Source organism: Lonchura striata, chromosome 15 (assembly GCF_050655825.1).
Source record: "Lonchura striata isolate lonStrDom1 chromosome 15, ASM5065582v1, whole genome shotgun sequence".
NCBI lineage: Eukaryota > Metazoa > Chordata > Aves > Passeriformes > Estrildidae > Lonchura > Lonchura striata.
Genome location: NC_140717.1, coordinates 11,345,453 through 11,367,635, shown reverse-complemented (window position 1 = coordinate 11,367,635; position 22,183 = coordinate 11,345,453). Strand labels below are relative to the sequence as shown.

Below are 22,183 nucleotides of genomic sequence, written 5' to 3'. Positions count from 1 at the left end.
TGTAAGAAGAAACAGCAATTCAGAATACACAAAATGTATCCAGAAGGACCACACATCTGATGCCTTTGACGCTGTGACCATCTGGAACTGCCACTTCTGATCTTGCAAAGCATGGCCAATGTTTACCAGAGAACCATAGTACTTGAAATCATTAGTAACAACTTAAACGAGGACAAAAGAGTGCCTAGAAATTTTAAGTGAAAAATCACCTTAGGAAGTGAAGCTTTAAGGCTTCCCCGACTCCTGGGCTGAACGAGAGCCTAAATGGTGAGAGGAGCCCAGGCTTGGCCGGGAGCTGGGGCAGCACACTGCGGGCAGGCGGGATGCTCGCCCTTCAAGCTCTGGCTCTGCTGCCCCAGGTTTTCCCCCGGTGACACGAACAATCGCACGCCCCTCTCCCTTTAACTGCCTCCATTCCGCAGACCCTAGCTATAAAGAACCACTTTAACAGAGAGACGTGCTGCTCTTCTTTCTCTTACACCATGCTTCCATAGGGAATTCCGAGCTCCCAGTTTCAGCCAGGAGCTGAGCTGGGAAGAGCCTCAAACGCCCACGAACAGCACGGAAAATCACCCGCTGCGAGCCTGCACGAGCAGCTTCGAGCCCGGCACGGCTCTGGCGAGCAGGAAGGGACGTCGTCGCGACCTCGAAGAGGCGCTGCCGGCCGGCGGAGCCCTTCCGCGGCGGGCTGAGGGTCTGCGGAGCTCGGGGAGAGGCGGCCCCGCTCCCCCGGCGCTCAGCCCTGCAGGAGCTCGCCGATCGCGCCCCCCTCCCGGCTCCCCGGAGCGGCACTCACCGGACAGGACGGGCTCGCGGCAGCAGCTCAGCGCCAGCCCGGAGAAGGCCAGGACGGCGGCGAGGGCGGGACGCTCCATAGGCAGCGGCCGCCGGGCCGCGCCGCGCTCGCAGGCGGCAGCCCCGGCTCTCCGGGGGTGGCAGGCGGCCGGGAAGAGCGCAAAGTGCGGGAAGCGGAGGCCCTACAGCATGTGTCCTGTAAGTGCGCCCCGGCGAGGTGCCGAGTGGCAGATGAGGGATCCTATTACCAGCCATGTGACAGGAAAGGATAGAGACCGACATCCCAACCTGCTGCCGGCGCGGGACCGCGGGGCTGCCGCTTCCACTTCTGACACCGACAGGTTCGGGCTGGTGGCGTTCAGCCCCGGGGCAGCGCTTTGGCCCCGCGGAGCCCTCCTCGCTGGCCGGGATGCCTCGCCACACGCACACACACACAAACACACAGACTCCTCCATCCCACCCAAGCCTTACTCTCGTCACTCCCCTCGTAGCCAGTGTCCCGCGGAAGAGGTCGGGCAAGAACCCGGCATCCCCGTGGCCTGGCGCGGCCGGCGCTGCCCCTCCGCCCGCTGGGCTCTCCGCGGGTGTCGGAGCCGACGGGCGAGCGCAGGTGCAGCCCGGCTCTGCTCCCCTGAAGCCGCGAAGGCACGGAGGGACGGGGCACAGGGAGGCAACGCTGCAAACTTTCTGAGGGACGCGGGCACGAGCGGCCCCGCGGGCGGCGAGGCGCCAGCGCCTCACGCTGCGATTTGAGGCGTCGTTCTAAAAGTGACGAGGCACCACCCGGCCCGCAGAAGTGACCGGGCGGCGGAGCCGTGCCGGGGCAGCGCTGGCAGAAAGCAGCGCGGCTGCTGAAGCCGCCGTGTCCTCCGCAGGCCGCGTCCCGAGGCGGGCGGAGCTGAGGCCGGGTGGGAGCCGCTGTCCCGGCCGCGGGTGGCAGGGAGAGGAACAGGGACAGCCGCACAGACAGACAGCCACACAAACAGGAGCACAGCGCACAGACAGCCACACAAACAGGAGCACACCGCACAGACAGCCACACAAACAGGAACACGGCCAGCCACAGGAGCCCACCACGCCCAGGGAGCCGGGACACTGGCGGGCGGGCACGGACACGGGGACGTGAGGGGACACCCACGCCCAGAGCGCAACACACGCCCAGAGCGAAGGACACAAACAGGTCCCCAGCCGAAAGGAGCATCCTCGCGTTCTGAAAATGCACGTGCCGGAAGATAGGGTTTGTGGTTTGTTTCGCTTGGGTTTTTTGTTTGTTTCTTTGTTTTCTTTCATCTACCTGAAGATACCAAAGTGTCAAGGTGGTAATGTCAGGCAATCGTCTAAACTTCTACAAAGTTCTTACCTGGCCTGTGAGACATTTTAGTAATGATACAAAGAAGCAACCAACATGAAAAATACCCCCACACTAAGAGTTAAAAAAAAACATTTTAAAAGTTGCTTTGTCAGGAAAAGAAATAGGGCAAACATCCTTTGTACAAGGTACATCCTTGTACTCCCTTTACAACACTGCTGTGTAATCAAATAGCAACCCATACAGGGAGAGAACAATTTGCTATTCTAAGGGGGAACAATCAAAATACAGTTTGTAGGCCTTAACTATTGTATCAATTCACAGTGTGGATGAATCTCACTTTTAGCATACAGAAACCTCCTACCATATAAAGCTGTAAGGTTGATTTTGAGGGGGAAAATGTGCTTACATTTCTTTTAGACTTTGTGACACATATAGAAAGCAAAAAATGGTCTTCATATAGTAGCATGGCTTTACACATAGATTTTAATATCACAGCATACTATGCCACTTTCTTATTTCTTTGAGCTGAATTCCTAGTGAATGTAGCATTTTTAAGCTGATAGAATACTGAAAAACAATAGTAGTGTTCTGTTAGCTTGGTGCTGGCTTTTTTTGTTGTTGTTTTTTGGTGACAAGTTCAGAAGTATTTAGTTCTTCCTCACACATACAATCTTCTTTCCAAGGGCTGTAACCCCATTTTGTTTCTGTTCACTCAATTTCGATTCCATTTTATCTGGCATTCTATTACCTGTGGACACTGGAACAGAGAAGGCTTAAAAATTTGTAACAGTTGCTAACAAAGTACAGAAAATCAACCATATCTCCATTTCAATCCACCACTATTCCTAGGCAAAACCATTTTCATTTACTATGCTGCCCTCTTTCTCCACCAATCAGTTGCACATGCAATTGATAAGTGTTTATACATCATTTGCACTTTTTTTTAACCTGTAGCACACTGGAAGTTTGTTGCCAGTGGTCATTATTAAATTATTATTTAAAAAGTCATAGCAGTTGCTATTTTTTTAGGAGGTTCATTTGTGTTTTCAGTTCAGTTAAGGCTTACCTCTCCTTTCTGCATAAATAACCCAGACGTCCCAGGACTGCAAGGCCGACTATTCCAAATATACTGCCAATAACAATTACTTGTTTGATAACTGAAAAACAGACCAACCACAAAAAAAACCAAAAAAACATGAAGACTTTGATATCCATTTCTTCATATCTGTTTGAATGCAGTCACATGACCATTTTTTGAAATTGTACATATAGTGTTAATTTTTCTGTTCTCTTTATCTGTGGAGCTGCCTCCCTTGGCAGGGGGATTGGACTAAATGATGTCACAGGTCCCTTCCAACCTTTTACCTTTTCAGATTCTCTGAAAGATTAGGAACTCACAGAATTCCTACATTTGACTGTTAGGGCAGGTGGCTGCAAAAGCTTTATAACACAAAGGGTGGCTAGTGGTTAACATATAGTCAACATTTTGAATGTGCAATATTGATGTGGAACTGTCAATCCCAACTGAAATGGTTTTCAATCCTTATTCCATATGGTTTGATTACTTTAAATAGTACCCCTATTTTGGCATTAAATTTTGAAACTGCCTTTGCTGCTTAATAATTTACATAAAAGAGAAGTGACTGCTCTGGTGTGGGTACAGTAAACTGCATTAGAGAGTTTGAACACACTGAAACAGGAATAGTGTGAACTTGATTCTGTGACTGCCTTACAAGGACACCTGAAAGAGAGAAAGAAACCAGCTATGAAACAAATTTTGAGTAAAAATTATCATTTTGTTTTCTTATTCTACTAAGCAGTGGCAGATTAGCATGACACATAAGAATATTTGTAAAAGTTAGGAGATGCAGCATGTGGAGTGAACTGCCTGGGAGAAACAATGACTCCTGCATTTTGTATCTGAGCCTTAATACATCGGGGCTGCATTTTTGTCAGCCCTTCCTTCCATCACTTTGTCACACCTGCCCAAACCACAGCCTAGCACTCAGTGATGGCAGAGTGACACAACAGACACTTCTGTGATCCTAGAACAGATTATCCAGCTGCTGATTTGATTTATAGTGAAGTTTAAAGAAAGAAATGGGATACATAAACTGTTTCACAAGCATTGGTCCATCATCCAGTAACTTCTGAGCAAGGCTCAAAACCCAATGTTTGGCTTACACATCCTTCATAGGGAGGCACCCAGTCTCTGCTGAGTGATGAGAACCCACCACTGGCTAAAGTGGTTAGTCCGGTAGTGATTTGCCTCTGTTGTGAAATCTTTGTCTTTAGAAAAAAAACACAGAAGACTAATGAGATTTCTGACAGCTTTTCAAAATGAACAGCATTTACACAGAGCCTGAGACTGGAAAAGGAAATCTAAAAGTGAATAGAGGAGGGGGGGAAAAGGAGAAAGTAACCCAAAAGACAAACAAAACTAGATTGCCCTTAATATCACCGTATTGTCTGTCTCCAAAAGACTGTATGTACATATGTTGCCACTATATTATGATTTTTAGCTGGATATTACATCTGATTTTACTAGAACCTCCTTCCTGCTTTTGTTGGATGGCTTCTTTGTTCTTCCTCTTTGTGATATTCCGTGAAGAGAGCTTGCTGTGGTACTGGCAATACTTGCAGTGGGATTGTAATTAGAAGCATAGCAAAATAATTATTAGCAGAGGATTTCCATGGAAACTTTAGTCCAAGGAAGCAAAACTCAAAAACAACAATATGCAGACCCAACAGCATAATTTAGATTTGAGGTTTCAAAATACCTAAATGGATTTTCTAAAATAACTGGCATTACGTTTTCTTGTTTCCACCTCTTTTCCTATCCAATTTTCCTGGTTCCCATGCCTTTATTTAAAAAAAATCTCTTTTGAAAAGGCATATAGCAACCTTGATGATTTGCAAGACAGAGCTTGAATCTGATGTGCCACAAAACTGCAGCATCATGAACACAGCACTGTAAAGAAATACACCTGTAAGCTTAGAATAACAGAGGGCTGGGCCCTGTGCTCCTGAGCAGCATGAAAGAAATTATTTGACAAAGTGTGTGTTTAATAGTTCACTTTCAAAGTAAAAAAGTGACTGTTGATCACAGTGGCTAGGTCAGTGGTCACCCATCCAGGCACCCAGAAATTAGGAAAGGCTGTCCATTAATTTTGTCAGCATTTTCCTGGTGTCAAGAAGGTCTTTGTCACAGGACTTGATAAAATGTGTGTTGGTAAAACAGCAGCATGCTGCTGGTAAAGAGAAAAACAATAAAGAAAACTGACCTCAGAAACAACAGATTTTGACAACACAAGGACCTTTTCTGTAGAAGAGAAGGCTTGGGGGATGGAGAATAGAGAAAATAGCCAAATAGAGAAGACAAGACAAACTGGCTCTGGATTTCAACTATGTCTTGGATCAGAGGCAGAAATGTATTTAGTGGAAAGCAAGTACTAGCTGTGCATGGTATAAAAATATGAGAAGTTTAGATATAAGTGAAAGGAACTTTGAACTGTATTGCCTCTCTTCTCAGTAGAAACCTGGGCCTGTCAATAAAATAGCCTTCTCAGACAAACACTGACATCTAGCAGAACACCTTTGGGAAGAAGAAGAAACAAGGCTAGATATAAATGCCACTAGTAGGGCACAGCAGTAAGAAAAAAATAATGGAGAAATTTGTATTTTATACTGTGTTGCAGTATTGGTGTTGTTGGTATTGTCAGTATCCTGCTGCTGTGGATGGCATTGCCATACTCCAACTTCCTTGCAGCTAATAAAAACCATCAGTTTTGGTTCACATTGCACATTAACTAGAACACCAAATATCAAATAGTAAGGAAGATCTTAGTTGCAATAAGATCAATCAAATTCTTTCACACCTTGTTTTTCCTTGTCACCTTTCAGGAAAGCATTGGAAAACATTGTGGGTTTTGTTTGCTCCTCCACAGAGCTGTGTCATGTCTCCATCATTCTGAATGCAATCAATCACTGCATATCTTCCAGCTCCTTTCCTCTGATCTCACAGGGCTGCCTTTCTGTCCCCCTTTTGCTAGTGTAAATGTCAGCATCTGTTTTGCTTATTGAGACTGACTGGCTCTTATCCAGTATGTATGTGGTTGATGGCAGCAGTGGAAAAATATTCTTAGCTTGCAGCTTGGCAGAAAGTTTTGCCATTGCCTGTTTAAGATCTGGCCTTTGGGAATTTTTCTGCTGCCCAAACTCACTGCAGTTCATCTTAAAATATTACTAAGTTCAGAACTGCATTGGAAATGTACAAGCAATTGGTACAGGCAGCAGAGGCTGATGAAATGTGCCAGCATGGCAGGAATTTGTTGCTGATGTGAAGTGCCCTTTCCACATTTCTTTGGAAGGGTCTTAGAATAGAGAATCTGTTAGTATGAATTATTTGATGAGTGCTTTTGGGAGCTATTAACTCAGCATTGAAAGTGCTTCAACATGCCATCTGGCCTTGCACCATCCTGGTGCTTTGAAATATTGCCATCTTGAGGACATTTGGAGTGTATGTGGTGAATGAATAAAAAGAACTTTTTGGGCCATTTTCTGTAAATCATAGAGACAGCTTATGCTACTAAATTGCTACTAAATCCAACAATCCCAGGCTAACTGATAATCTGTTAGTAGTAACACAAGAGGGGTAATAAATCTATGTTATTTATACTAAATCATTCACAAAACTTTTACTGCTATAAAATAGTAGAATTATGTTTTGAGATAACATAATCTTTTCGAAAAAAAGAGTGGAAGGGTTCAACAAGTGGGGACTATTTCTGCTCTCAAATCACAGAATCACAGAACAGTTGTGGTGGGATGGGACCTCTGGAGGTAATTTTGTCCAACTCCTCTGTTCAAGCAGGACCACCCAGAATGAGTTGCCCAGGACCATGACCTGACAACTTTTGAATATCTTCAGGGAGGGAGAGACTCTGGAACTTCTCTGGGCAAGCTGTGCCAGTGCTCAATCATAATCACTGTAAAAAAGGGGTTTCTGGTGTTCAGAGGGAGACTGCTGTGTTTCAGAGCATGCCTGTGACCTCTGGTCTTGTCCCTGGGCACCACTGAATAAATCCTGGCTCCATCCTTTTTTCACCCACCCTGCAGGTACCTGTACCCATTGATAAAACAAAAACTTTAAAACCTCCACCAAAATGCACAAAAACACCATAAGTCACCTGTTATTTAGATTTGAATAATAGTGTTTCTAGAAATTCAGACATCTCATGTCCAATGTTTTACCAAAGAAGAAAAGTTTCTTTTGCCAAGGGCCATCACGGTATACTGAGATTGCCTTGTTCTTGATAATGATTTTTTAGTGACAATATGTGATATCTAAAAGGCAACAGACCTGTTACTGGGCTGCACTGGGGTGTGTCTCCTGACCAGACTCCTGACACTTGGCAAGTTCTTTCCTGTGACCCTGTGAGTTCAAAGCCCTCATTGCAGGTGAAACTGATGGTTGAGCCCAGCAGGTAGTTAGTAGCATTCTTACTTCCATTGGTTGGGTGATCCAGCCAGCCACAAGAAATCACTAATAAAAGAGATATCTGGTTAGAATATTTAGAATCTAGACCAGAAAAATCTCCATTACAATGATTCAAACAGCATTTTAGTGGCAACTCATGGAAAATTAAAGATTTTTAGGCTATCTGAAAGACAGTACTTCCTGCTACATTTAAAATTTTTTTAAAATAGAGGAATAAATTATTTTAAAATTAAGGATGACAGCTTCATGCACATAAAATAAACTTTCTACACTGTGGTGTTATAGTGAAAGAAATGGAAAGAAATTTATTTTAAGTTTGCCTAAGTATTCTATTAGGACAGAGATTTCCTGGTATGAAGATGATTCCCCATAATCAGATTATTTATAAGTGCATGAACTTACAGTTAAGTAAAGCCTCCTCAAACAGTGTTAACCCTTTAGATGCCCTGTAGAAATAAATGTAGTGATGTTCCCTATGGGCCATTCACTTATGATTTGGACTTGATGATCCCAATGGGTCCCTTCCAACTCAGAATATCCTGTTATTCTGTAATGATGTTTCATGGAATGTTGTATCACCTGGCTCTAGATGTTCTACCAGCAGCTTGTGATTCTGATGGGAAAGTCTTGTGGAACTTCCCACTTGGAGGCTTCTTGTTGTCAGGACGTCGAATCTGCAGAATGGGTCAGAGCCACAGCGTGAGACCATCTCTTCTAGCAGGGGATCAGCAGGGTCTTCATGAGGGGAGAACACGGGCAGAAAAGAAGCATTGTGCTTGTCCCCATAAAAGAAACTGTCCAGTAAGAACTCCGTGTCATAAGTAAAGAGAGAGGTTCCATTTTTAATAGCCCCTTGGGAGACAGAGACAGAAAGAGAGATTCACATGTAACATTGCCAACAAAGACCACCTTCTGCTACTAATCTGTGTTTATCTACAGAAATGTAGCTAGAGCTGGAAGAGATATAGGAAGCCCTACAGCATCCTTCTAGCTTGAGATTATTTTCCTTTTCATATGCAACATCTTAACTTAGCACCAGGGTTGGTGTTCATTTAACTTGCTGTTTGACCCTTTTCTTAAAATTATATTCAAATACTTGTTTAGCTATGATTTTACATAAAGATGGTTTTATGTGCCTCCTAGCAAATGGTGACAACAGACAGAGCTACCTAAACCAACCATTGCAAGCAGCACAGATCCTGAGACTGTGCCTCTAAATCCATCATGGTCCTGCCCTTTTTTCGTTCTGCTATATCAGAAACTTCCTGAGGCTGAAGCAGTGAGACTTTTCGGTATGATCTGAACCCTGGAGTATGGTTACACGGTGCTCACTACAGAGATCAACTGGTAGCCAGAGGGAATTTTACATTATGTTTCTAGCCCATCTTCTAACCTGATGTCAGAAGGAATGCTGACCAATCTAATGCTGCAGGTTAGATAGAACATCTTAATCACTCATTAAATGATAAAATCCATTCTTTTACACACATCCCCCCACACCCTCTTCTTTAAAGAGACAATTACTAAATTGTGAGTTAATAAATGATTTCTTAAATTGTCAGCATGGCCCATGATGAAAACATTGCCAAAATTCTGGGAAAAGATAGCTGGCCCTGGCTTTTGCTGTACCTCTGTAACACTGCAGTCTGCTGAAGCTGTGTTCAGCTGACCATAGTAGATGGTATTCTGAAAGTGTAAGCTGTGAAATACGAGGTCTGACTCCTGATGGAACAAAGTGCTGAACACTCCATCATGGTTCTGTTTTCACTCCCCAAGTGGATAGAGGAGGACATATTTCTCTTACTCCCTTCTCTTCCCCCAGTACTGGTTGCTTGGCACAGATTTCATTCCCGAGTCCTTAAATCATGAGTTGTGTTGAATTTGTAAAGAAAATGTAATAATAGACCAGAGAAATTACTTACAGCTAGCTCCAAACTCAAACACCTGCTGGGGACTTGCATGAACTGACATGGTGGTTTTATTCTTAAAGGTGTAGTCATCCTCTGGATTGCCATTCATTACCCCAAAGAGACCCCATGTGTGATTCATAAACTTCTCTGGGAGCAGAATTGTCAGGGTCAGAAATCCTCCACTTCCCCTTATTTCCACTCCAGACCCAGAAGAGAACATCACTGTGATGTTCTGATCAGGTGTAGAATAGAGAAAGAGACCTGCAATAATGAGAGGAAGAGGACAAAATAGCTAATTATCCATAGTGAAAAAAATTGTTGTGTTTTAGCATCAGTCAAAATCATCAGTTTTAACCATTTTTCATACAGCTTTTCCTCCTTTCCACTCTGAGCTGGACTCTGAGAATCATTTAAAGAGAAGCCACACCTTCACACTACAATTTGATTAGATGGCTACTAGGGAGTGGAAGCAAAGAAAGGTCCACAGTTGATATAAGATGCCTCCTGCCAATGTCCCAGCCCAGAAGCTTAAATATATGAGATGTTCACATAGTAGAGTGGCTGTGAGCTGGAAGCACCACTCCAGGAGTCACAGTTTTTCTCTCCTCCTCCCTTGTCTTGTAAACCCCTCCCTAATATGTCTTCTTCTCCAGGCCCCCTCAATGTCCCTTCCATTTTTTTTCCTCCCTGCATCTCTTCTTCTGCAGCTCCTTGTCAGTGTAGCCCTCCATCTGCTCTTCAGCCATGTGAGGAGTAATAATTGCTAGCCACAGAAATTTGCCTCTGCTGAATAGGGGGATTACTGTTAAAACTGAAGTGATGTATGATAAGTATTTGTCAAATTATCATTACGACTAATTAAACTATCACAGCCCTGTTGGGCAAAAAGTCAACTTTTGATAGTCTTTTTGGCAGAAGAATAGAGGAACAATATCTGACCTATTGAGAGAGCTCTCAATAGGTAAATGTAAAATTCAGTTGTAGTTTTGTATATATTTTAGTTATATTTCACTATATTTCATTTTATTTGGTAGGCTTCATTGCATTAGATGCAGTAAGCTCAAAGCAGAATGTAGAGGACAGTTTTTAATTCCATTCACTGTCCACTTCATGAGGAGGAAACCCATTGTTCTATAAACAAGTGAAAAAGAACATAAATACCATAGACATTGAAGCCACCTGTTAAAACACTTCACCAAAGGATGCTGAAAAGAGTTGAAATGCATGCACCTAGAGACACTTTTAACTGTCCATGGGCTCCATCAGAATGGAATTGCTTACAAGGGCTGATATGTGTAACTAACCTTTCAAGTCCATCCAAGTTTGTTCAGAGAAGCTGAGAACCCTCTGGTTCAAGAGGACCTCCAGATGCAAATCCTCCGAGTAGCGCACTTCAATCACATCAGAGTTGTTCTCCTGCATGGCCACTGCAGACAAGCCTGTCCCCTGAGCCCCAGTTCCTTCCAAAGAAGAAAAAACCAACAATGCTATCAAAATGCATCAGCTGGCAGCTCTGCCTATTTACTGATTTCTAGAACTGGCCTTATGGTTCCTTATTGATGAGAATGGGCATGGAGAGAAATAAGATTTTTTTTTTTTTGAGCTCTTAAAACACAATAGAAAATCTTACACTTCCATTATCACACCCAATAAAACTAGCAATTTAAAAAAAGAAGACTAGAGACAACAGGAGGATTGTTGCAAAGTGCAAATCAAGCAAATATCAAATCTCAATTCTGCAAATCTCAGAAGTTCAGAAGCTCTGCTTCCTCCCTTACTGACTTACCATTGGAAAAGTGTGCCTGCTGTGTCCTCCCTTGCACTCTCAGGGATGTGAGATCAGACTCCACCAATGTGTATTCTCCTAGGCCATTGAAGGTGAAGTTCAGACCATCAAATGTAAGGAAATGGGGATCCCCAAAAGCAGATGCTATTTTTAAAAGCAAAAAGAGAATTAGAACAAGCAAAAATCACAACCTGTTACTTCTCAAGTTCATGAGAAAGAAAAGAGGCTAGAAGTCTGTGTCACATGCTATAGATGGGGAGATTTGGACATGAATACAGGGTGATTGCCTTATCTTTGCATCCATATCCTTTATCCCCTTTTGTATTTCCCACTTCCATGTAAATTGCTCCAAGTTGCTTCTAATTTATCTTCTTTTGTATGCTTTAATCTGTGTAGCAACTAATTCAATGCACCTTGCCATCAAGTTGTAAAGTTGTATTTTCACAAATTCAAACTCTGCTTCTGCCAATACTTTTGATGGGGTTTCTTTAAGCAGCCAGACCACTCATTCATGACCCCTAACTACTTAATGCAATGCCCTCTACAGTTTTCTCTTTTTTTTCTGATGCAAACTGCTGCCTCTTTGCACTTCTTTATGGGAGGCCAAATCCTACTGGACGCCTCATCATCTCAGCAGCATAGAAGGCAAAATGTGGTAACAACAGAGGTTTGGCAAGGCTTGAAGACTGAGTTAAAAGCAAGTGGGAGGAAACCAGACACATTGTAAGTTGTAAAACTTTCTTATTTGATGTGCATATTTCTCATCATGACAGCTTTTCTAGTGACTTCCTACCAGTCATTAACCATCTCTAACCACCTTTTTTTCTGAAGAAGTCCACACTGATCATATAAAGTCGTGGACATTGACTACTGTGCTTTGGCTATTTAGGTTCCAGGGGTGAGTGAGATGCTCAACAGCAGAAAATCTTGCAGCACAATTAAAAAACAACAGACAGATTTTCGAAGTGGTGGTGCAATAGAAACCTTCCATAGAGTTTTTCCACAGGACATCGTACCCTCACCATTGTCAACTCATGTATGCACTTATACAAATATTCTAAAAGCCAACACTGTATCAAAAATCTACACTCCATAAAGGAAATTTGGAAGCCCTTACCAGCTCGGGGCGGGCGGTACGTCCTGCAGTCACTAGAGGGCCGCCTTTTCATATAGACGTCGCAATTATCAGCCCACAGGCAGCAGTAATAGAAGCTGATAACATCATAAAGCCAATGGGAAAAGCCAGGTATCCGGGGAGGCTTCAAGAAAGGTGGTGAACCCCAGTCGTGTCCTCGATCAGGTGTGCTGCCTCCGGTGGAGTCGTGCGTGAGGATTTGGGTTCCCGTGGAGCCATAGCAGCACTGCTGTCCAGCCCCATACTTGGGACTGATTGAGAAAAGCAGCAAGAAAATCATCATTTAGCTCTGTGGGGTCCGTTTCTATTTAGGGGTTGCTTACTGATTTTTATGGATACAGATAAATATTTAGTTTGCCAAGCTTTATCTGATGTCCAGTTAGATTTCACCCCTGACTTCTTGATGCTGCTGTCTCTGAGGTGAAAGAATTAATCAAAAATTGCAGCTTAAAAAATGTTCTTTACCTGGCTTGAATGGCTCTTACACAATGCACAGCACCAGGATGATAAGTACACACGCTCCCCTTTTCAATGTCACAGCCATAATCTGTCTGAAAAAGATCAATGTTCACACTTAATGGGTTCTTTCCTCGTTGTCCTTTCTGTTTTTACATTCTGTTCCCACCCTTTGTATCTGACATGTGTGTAAAGTTGACATGAACTGGTTAAGGTTGTGTTGAACAGTGTGGAATGATAGGAAAAATGTTGAATTTAATACTGAAGAGTCTGGAGTAACAAATCTGACATTTTGCAGTCTGTTACAACAGACCTTGAAGAACAAATGCAGCCAGATAGGGATTCAAATGTAAGTGTACAACAAACACAGGCACAACAGAGTAAGTGTTTATCTTATGTTCCTAGACAGAAGCAGTAGATCTATTATTTATCTTCTTTTACACATCATGTTTGCAGCTTCATAACCAGAATAGTAACAATGTTTGCCTAACTTTTTTTTGGGTTTTTTTTTTAATGCATAAACACATGCCACCATTTGGTATCATAAATAGGAGAGGAACTCACTCTCACCTGGTCCTCAGATCAGCAGTGTAAGTGAAAGTATAGACTGAATGACAAATGATTTCTCAGCTTTAGTCAGTTCCTTGATAACACTGAAGCTGAGAAGGAGGAAGGAAGCAGGATAAAGGAAATAATGGATTACAGCTCTGGGCTTGAGCTCTGAAGTACAAGGCAGAAGGGTTTGCAGCAAAGTATGATAAACTAGGCAGAAATAGTTTGTCACAGCATGGGATATCACCTTCAAACACAGACTGTCATCTTGTAGGATCTCCAAGAAGTCATCGCTGCTCCCAACTCCACAGAGTGTTTTCAGTCTGCTATTAGAACTACTATTTTGATTCTTTGTTTGAATGTCATTTCCATCTCCTATTCTATAGGCACTTTTATTCATACTACCTAGATAAGCTGTATTTACTTCTGCCATTTGATATGCTACTTGGGCAAATCTAAAAGTAACTTAATTTCCATGTAATGTCATTTAGAGAGCAAACAGAGGTGTGTGTGGAGTTTGGCACTCCTTAAGCTTCCACCTGGAATTGTAATAAGCCAGAGGGATCAATTAATAACTTACATGGAACCTGCCAGTGTCAGCTCTTGCCTGTGCCAAGGTGCAAGGGCAGTCTATAATTTCTTCCATGAAGTTTGGCAGCAACTCTTCCTTTCTGTCCCATTCAATACATTTTGCAGTTGCCCATGCATTTGGGTCATTTCTGAAGTCTTTCTCAAGGTGCCAAGCCAGTGCATGGTCTGAGCTCCAGATTGATGGAATGTTGCTGGAAGAAAACCCAAAAAATAGATCTCATGGCTGAACAAGCGCTATTTTGACAGTATCACTGTGGCTCAATTGCTAATTATAATTAAAAACATCTTTTGACTTTCAAGTTATTTCACTGCAAAGCCCACTGCTTTCTTTTTCCTTCAAAAAGTTATGGCATATCAAATTTTCCAAATTCAGGAGGTGACAGGAAAGCATGAAGCAAGTATGCAATAATCAGAATTTATTTTAGTAATCATGATTCTGGCTTACCTAGATCCTTTTAGAGGAAGGTTTTGTATTCATGCCTTTCGACATTGTAATTTTATTTAGGCCAGAATGAAGAATATTTGAATTCTTTAACTAAACTCAACAACTACACCCCAGTAATATCAGGACTAATGGCTACAGAAACCATTCAGAATCCTTGAAATGTTCCAAAGCCACTCTGCTTTTCCCCATGAAAAAAAATATCATATATGAAGTGTAATAAAAACGCCTCTAGAAAAGGTTATCCTTTTCTGGGTAGCAACTCCTAAATGTTCAAAAGGTGATGACATATTAGCAATATGTTGTAACACTGAAGAGTTGGCATTAATATACTCACAGAGTCTACACCATCTACATCAAATCTGCATATATGGAAGAATTATGAAGGAATATCCATGGACCACTTACACGGGTAGTTCACCAAAAATCATGGGGAAATATGCAATGAAATAAAAGAAAATGGGCATAAAATTTGAAGGAATGCAAAAGCCTGCATACAAAATAGAAGAGGAAGGCCTGTGGCTGCAGTGACTGAATTCCACATTTAGGGACTCCTCCACAGTTGTGACTAAACAAAAGAATCAGCAGATCCTAGTCTGGTGAGAGCATGAGTTTGGCTGGAGTAATTTTCTTCATAGCAGCCACGTTTTAGATTTGTGACCAAAAGAGTGCTGATAACACACCAGTGTTTTATCTCCTGCTGTCAAAATCTTCTCTGTGTCTCATGCTGGCCCCAGGGAGAAGGTCAGGAGGGAGCACAGCTGTGACAGCCAACCCAAAGTGACCAGAGGATATCCCATGCCCTAGAACAGCGTGTTCATCAGTACAACTGCAGGGGTGTTTTTCCAAAGCAGCCCTTACTGGGTGACTAACTGTGCATCAGTCTGCTAGTGGGAGACTTCATGATCCTTCCTCCATGCTCCTCTTTACTTAGTAAACTGTCTTTATGTCAAAAGCTTTTCTCACTTTTGACCTTCCAGTTTTCTCCCCGTCTTTTCACATGAAATGGCGCCCGAGTCTCAGTTTTGAAATGTAAAAGGAGACAACAGCTTATAAGGTAGATATTATTATAATTAGTTGTGATGCACTTGCCTCTGCCCATCAGAATAGTTGTTGGGTATAATTCTCAAAATTCCATAGTCCCATGTACTGTAATTTCCTTTGGCAGGTACAGGAATGAAAGAATATTTCCCTGTATTGGGGATTTCTCTTGCCAAAGTATAAAGGTATTTCCATTCAGCCATCCAGTTTTCTGAATAACTGTCACCTGCCAGATAGAGGAAGAAGAGGGTTTTGCATGCTGGAAAAGAACAATTGCCACAAGATTGAAATTAGATGTCTGCACCCATATGTAAATAAAGAGGAAAAGCTGACATTGTTGTCATCAGTTATTTATACTTGCAGGTCTCAGTGAAAGTGATCATAAGCTGTGCAGAGCTCTGCACAGAGGTTATGTGTGTGATAAATTCTTGTAGGAAAAGGGTCACTTTACCTGTTTCCTGGTATCCCCAGACTTCTATGTTGACCTGGGTGGCTGCAAGTGTCTGGTGTGTCCAGGTAAGCGTTAAGTTTCCACCAGTGTTGGGGGTGCCATAGTATTGCCATTTTGTCTCATTTACCAATGTGCATTTTTCTTCACCTGAAACTTTGCTGTGATGTACTGCATTGAAGAGCAGAAAAAGAGGGCTAATGACATTTTGGCTTTGCATAGTCTTGAAAAAGTGCTACTATACTATTTAAGATTTAGCAGGATTTCCCCTGGGTATATTTTACACAGCACAGGATGCATGACATGAAAAGAATAAGCTGAAGCTGAGAAAACGCAACCCTTACTAATACTTGCAGTCCTTAGATTGCAAAACCACAATGCAATTATTTGAAGAGGGGACAAAAAGGGATAGAAGTAGGGATGAAGTGGGAACTGTTTTGGTGAACATTTTTAAGCAGGATTTTGGTCATCATTTTTAAGCAGGATTTTTTATCAGTTAATGCAGCTGCTGCTACTCAATTGCTGTGAAAATTCATCTCTCAAAAGATAAATTAACATGAGGCCAGTGAGACTTTCTTTTCTGAGGCCTGATAAGGAAGAATAAAACTGATCAATAAGAAAAGACATACAATCTTGCATGCATGGAGGAAGAATACAGGGAGAAGAGGATGCTGTAGATATAAGTAACCTGATAACCAAGTTCCAGAGTAGGGAAATGTTAACCCATCATCTGTAGAAACTTCAAAAGGGATGAAACCAGTCTCATAAAGCAATGGGGAGATGCAGTGGGCTTTTCCATCCTTGTCAATATAGCCACTGGTTATGATTTTCTTCTTGAACCTGTAGATGTTGAAAACACTTTTCAGTGTCACCATAGATAGAAGGAAAATTTTGAATGTGCTTCAAATACAATCTTGGGTCATGTGTGGATCTTTTCAAGTCTGGGCCTATTTTGCTTGTAGCAGGGAATACAAACTGGAAAAATCTGCTCATTACATCAATGTGAATTCTGTGAACTGCACAAATATACAGCAATCCACAAACCTTCAATTTCCTATTTAATTGCTGGGGGAGGGAGACAAGATAAATTAGCAACAAAGGGGCAACAGGAAGAGGAAGATAACGTTATAGCATTAGTAGGATTACAGGGTGGCTAACAATGACCATGATACAGTTATTGCAGATTTCTGGTGTTTTTTTTTTTTCCTCTTAAGTCCAATGAGGGCAACGAAAGTGATTTCTTGCTGTTCTAGAATTTCTATTGCAAAGGTTAACTCAGAAGGCACTGCTTGTTATTTAACCATTTGATTCCAGTTAGGGCTCTTGCCCAGAGTCCTAGGGTATAACCCCACCTGTGACTCTTCAAGAGTGATATATGGGGACTGCATCTCCACTCCAAGTATCAGAGGGAGCTGGGGCCTGCCAGGAAATAATACCTTTGCTTGTCTACACTGGAATTTGCTTTGGCTAGAATTATGTAACTCTGCAGGTACTTTGAAGTCCAAAGTTGTGTTTTACAGAATGAATGCCTTGGTCAAAGGTTTTCCAAATAAAGAATTGAAAACCTTTTCAGGTACTGCTAGCCAGATGAGAAGGAATCCAAAATTTCACTCAGAACCTCCTGTGGAAATAATAGCACAACATCTGGGTCATCAAAATTCAGTGTACTGTATGTATTGCATGTGCCACGTGCACCTAGGTGTGATGCAGGCTGACACATTTAGGATCCACAGCATTCTCTTACAGGAAAAACATCAGGTATACTACCTACATTTCTGTCTTGCTTTTTTCTCATTCAGATTAAGAAATAAATACTTCTTTCCCACAAAGGGAAATGCTAAAGAAATACTGACAATCAAGTGCCCTGAAAGGAAACTCTTTTCAAAAAGTCACTATTTTAATATGTTAAGGGAAGAATGAGCAGAGTCATGATTGTGCCACACAATAACTCCACCTAAAAGAAACAATCCTGTGTAGAAATACAGCCAACAGGTATCTTTGAGGATGAGAGTGAGCAGAACTTTTGTATGTTTCAGGATTCTAACAACTTTACAAAGTTTTCACTCCTGTATAGACTGGTCTTGTTTTGTGCTAATTGCCTATTTTTGGAGAGTGAGATTATAAAGTTGTGCCTCCCTTTGGCAGAGGAATATAAAATCATGGCCCACCTGCATTTTACCAGAGAAGAGGCATCAAATGCTGTGTTGTTAATCAAAAAGTCTTTGCCTCCCAAAAGAGATCCTGAGTATGGAGAAATTTGAAGACAAAATTCTTTATAATCAGGACAGCATATCCCCAAGGACTGGCATGTCACTTGGCAAGAACAGGTACCAAGCAGCTCCCCACATTGGTGTGCACAAGAGTCTTGAGCTCCTTGTTAAAGGAAGAAAAAAACAGTCAGGAATGTTATTAAACTCTTCTAGATGTTCTCTGAAGCACAAGTACATCATCCAAAGGACTGCTGTAAGAAAATAGTCTGGGTATGTTAGTTTAGGAATGTATTTTGGTAAAGGTTGTAATCACCTGCATATTAAGGTTGCTCCATTTTTGAATGGCAAAATATACTTATTTACCTCCAAGACAGTATATAATTTCATTAATTCCATGGGTATTTTTACATGTAATAGACAGATAAATCTCCAGAGCAGCCCCTCAGTGGGTGTCACTGATTAGATTTATTTTTGAGAATAAGTCTTAAACATACCAGAACAGGGGTCCCTCACCATTAACCCTACATGGGAATCAGTAAGAACAGAAGGCAAGTGCCCTTGGAAACTTAACATCAGCAGTGAAATGGGCTCCAACACAAGTTTATTACGAGCTACTGAAATGTCTTTGTTTTGTGCATTTAATTTGAGTCTGTCCTTAACCATGAAGATGTTAGCAGCCCTGGGTACACAGACAGGGTGGGTAGGCTCGTGGCTTACAGACTGTCAGTAATTACTGGATATCACATGGGAAACTACCCAGCAAATAAAACAGTGAAAAAAAGACAGACATTACAGTAACACTGTCAAGAATAGCTGGATTTCACAAACAGTTAAGGGGGAGTTAAGTGAGATGAAGAGAGAGCAGGGAGCACTGAGGACCTGTTGGGAAGTGGAATCTTGCAAGGGTAACACTGCTTGGGAACTATATCAAGAATACCACGCAATGCTGAGATGATCTAAGAAGTATCAGAAATTCTAAATTTGGACAAGGATCTTGCAAAACTGGAAACAATTATGAAAAAGTAACTAAGGGAGTATTGATTATTTGGGAGGACAGAAGCAAAATGAAAGGCAGGGATCAAGGTGGGCGAAAGAACAAGCACAAGAAAATGCAAAGAAGGGAAGGAAAAACACTTGTTCAGTGTGGGAAGCTACAGATTGTCTGTTTGCTTACAGAAGAGATCCACTGACCTGTTGGAAATTATAGAGGAAGGGAATGAAAATGAAACCATGCAGGTAAAAGCTAGCCTGTGTGCCTTTGCTTGAGCTTGTAAAGATGGTATCAACAATTTCTTACCAAGATGTGTATTCTGAAGTAGAGAAGTCAAAAAAGTTTGCAGTTAAAAGCAGCAAAATGTTTGAAAATCACTTACCTGCATTCCAAAAAGCAGTGAGAGTGGAAAGAATGAAGAAGGAAACATTTAAACCAATGAATTTCATATTTTGTCCAGATGATTCAGGATAGCTGATTGTGGTAGTCCTCGTGCTAGGCTGGGAAAAACCTTTAATGGAAATGAGTGTCCAGAAATAAACAAGATTCTTGCTGTTCAAAGGTTTGTTGTAAATTACTGAAGCAAAACAAATTGAATGAAATGCTCCATTTCAGAGGTCATCTCCAATCCAGGAAAAGCTAGAAGGGGAGATAGTCACTGCAACTCCTTCACATTAACAGTCAAGTTTTTCTGAAAGGGGGGGTAGATGTTTATTGTTTTACAAGCATTTCTGCTTCAAAGCTCAAGGCCATGGGGTCATTGGCAGAAGTTCTATGCTTTAATTTTGCTGGAGGAACTACAACCTGTTATCACTTAGAAGAATGATAAAGAATACATGCTGACAGTACAGTTTTGTTCAGAAGATAATGAGATATTGAGGAAGCACTGTATGTGACAGCATGAGGGCTGATTTAAGTGAAGGTAGACCCCTCCTTTTCCCTCATTTTAAGGGGCTAAATTGAAGGAAACTCACCCTTCTTCATCATTTTAAGGGCTTAAATCAGAGAGTTCCCCTCCATTTCAGGGCACTTCTATCTCTTCCCCAGCACCACGTCTCTTGTGTGGGAGCAGTCCTTGGATATATGCAATTTTGGAGGTGGAATCAAAATTCCGGCAATAGGATCCAGAGAAATAATGGCAGCACTGAGAGCTCTTTTCCATAGGAAGGAAAGCACGTAGGCCCAGGGTCTCAGGTGCAGGTGACAGGCTGGCCTGGGGAGGTGAAGGTCCCCAGGTCCTCTCTGTCCTGGCAGCTTTTGTCAGGGAGCAATCTTGGGATGTGTTGAATTCTGTGGGTGGAATCCGAGCGGCGGGCACATGAGCAGTGAGTGAAATGACTCGCTGGTGGCACCTGGTGACTCACAGCAGAAATGAGCCCTTTGCGAGGGGTGCTGGTGCTCAGCAACTGCAAACACATGCACAGAACAAGAAACTGCAGCCTGGAGCTGGGCTCTGAAAGCAGGGAAGCTGAAGTGTTTCTTTGGATAAACCCCATATGTAGAAATTCCTTTTTTGTCTTATCAGTCTGGGTCTGTAGGACTGAATCTTTGCAATCAAGAGACATTAGAGTTGATAGTAACACTTAAACCTCTCAAATGTTGTTGTCTCTCAGAGAACTGGGCCTGCACTGGGCTATTACCATGTGCCTGGAGAGCTTTGGGGAGGGGCAAGATGATGTCCCATTTCTGTCTGGAAAAAATGGCAAGAAAATAAAAAGTAGTTTCCCTTCTTTCTCTCTGACCCATAACTGAAGCAGTTCTAATGGACATCACTGCCCTCCCTATTTGGGTGAAATATTCATATAGTTCATAAATATTCCCTTTCCCTGCTCCTCAGTCCTTCACTGCACAGATTTACTCCATCCTTTGTTCCCAACAACACCTTTCCAGCCCAAATCCCAGTTCTCACAGGCACAAACTAAACAGACCTAAGGCATTGGTTCGACCATTGCCTGGAATTCCCAGCTCCACATTCCCTGGATCGCTCAAGCAAACACTCACAGCAGTCTCACCTCAACCCAGAGACTGTCCTCAGGCTAAGCCCATCACCAGTGGTGGTGGTTCAGAGCAGAAAGGAGGAGCAGCAATGCTGGACCCCCACTGGGATGGCCTTGGCATGGCTTTCCCAGTGCCAATGCTCCTGGCACTGGGGCTCTTAGACTCTCTCAAGCCTAAGCCTAGCCCCAACCCTCGCAAAAAAAAAATGCCTTGTGTAGGCTGTTGAGTCCTCTGCAGGTAGAGAGGGAGTAGCTCATGAGGAATGCCTTCCTTCATCTCTCTTGGCTCAGGAACACCTTCATTATCATGCACAACCAGGATAAACAAGTGGGATTAGAAACCCTCTAAGCAAAATCCATGCTTGGGTGAGTAGAGCTTTGCAGGACCCATGCTAATCCTGTTCTACAAAGCACATTCCAAACATCTGGCACCTCTTGCATTTATAGGAATGAAGTCATGTCCCTACTGGCCTTCACCTCCTTCAGGGGTATAGATGGGCCCTACCTCTCAAAGTTCTTTGCCCAGTGAGCCTGCCAGGGAAGCAAGCTCATGGCTGCCCTTGGAACCTGTCTCCAAATAGTTTCATTCTGGCAGGAGATGTAGTGGAGCTGCTATTCATACCCCCTGGGTCACACAAGGTAGCAGTGACGTGATGGAAGAATTTGGGCTCTGTCACAGCAACTCATCTGTCACTGCCCTGCTGAGATGTGCAGCAGACCTGGTGTCAGTGTTTGGTGCAGAGGGGGATGGAAGGTCCCAGTGCTGCTCCAGCACCCACAGCAGGAGCTGCTTCTCATTAGGAAATGCTTTTTAACATGCTGCCAAAGGCCATCTGTCTGCTTATTTGCTGCTGTCCACCCTGCTGGGAGCTGGTGCAGGTGTCCTTCCCTCCATGTTACCATCAGTGCAGAGCTTTGTGCTCTGCCCTCTCCTACAGAGCCTTTGGCATGGGCAGGACAAGGTGGCAGCAGTTGGGTGAGCTGGCACCTGTGCAGACCCTGAGCAAAGCCATTTGG

At 42.8% G+C, this 22,183-nt stretch overlaps 3 protein-coding genes across 3 annotated transcripts in view; 1 reads left to right on the top strand and 2 right to left on the bottom strand.

The window, feature by feature from the left end:
• The window catches only part of KREMEN1 (kringle containing transmembrane protein 1), a 27,011-nt gene extending 26,081 nt beyond the window's left edge, over nucleotides 1–930 (bottom strand). The window contains exon 1 of the mRNA XM_021544738.4: nucleotides 797–930. Within this exon, the coding sequence (XP_021400413.1) occupies nucleotides 797–875 (79 nt within the window). The 5' untranslated portion in view covers nucleotides 876–930. The remainder of the gene's footprint in view (nucleotides 1–796) is intronic.
• LOC110478147 (uncharacterized) overlaps nucleotides 1–22,183 on the top strand; it is a 28,663-nt gene that overhangs the window by 333 nt on the left and 6,147 nt on the right. Inside the window, exon 2 of the mRNA XM_085593424.1 lies at nucleotides 438–22,183. Coding sequence (XP_085449550.1) covers nucleotides 438–1,548 — 1,111 coding nt within the window. The 3' untranslated portion in view covers nucleotides 1,549–22,183. The remainder of the gene's footprint in view (nucleotides 1–437) is intronic.
• SUSD2 (sushi domain containing 2) lies at nucleotides 2,573–19,686 on the bottom strand. Its single transcript, XM_077787205.2, has 15 exons — nucleotides 19,552–19,686; nucleotides 18,137–18,341; nucleotides 16,657–16,808; nucleotides 15,972–16,139; nucleotides 15,572–15,746; nucleotides 14,027–14,228; nucleotides 12,904–12,989; nucleotides 12,421–12,689; nucleotides 11,304–11,447; nucleotides 10,822–10,977; nucleotides 9,530–9,778; nucleotides 8,187–8,459; nucleotides 7,470–7,652; nucleotides 3,174–3,264; nucleotides 2,573–2,864 (listed from the first exon to the last, which is right to left on the bottom strand). The coding sequence occupies exons 1-15, from the start codon at nucleotides 19,616–19,618 to the stop codon at nucleotides 2,852–2,854; spliced, it is 2,433 nt and encodes an 810-aa protein (XP_077643331.2). The 5' UTR covers nucleotides 19,619–19,686; the 3' UTR covers nucleotides 2,573–2,851.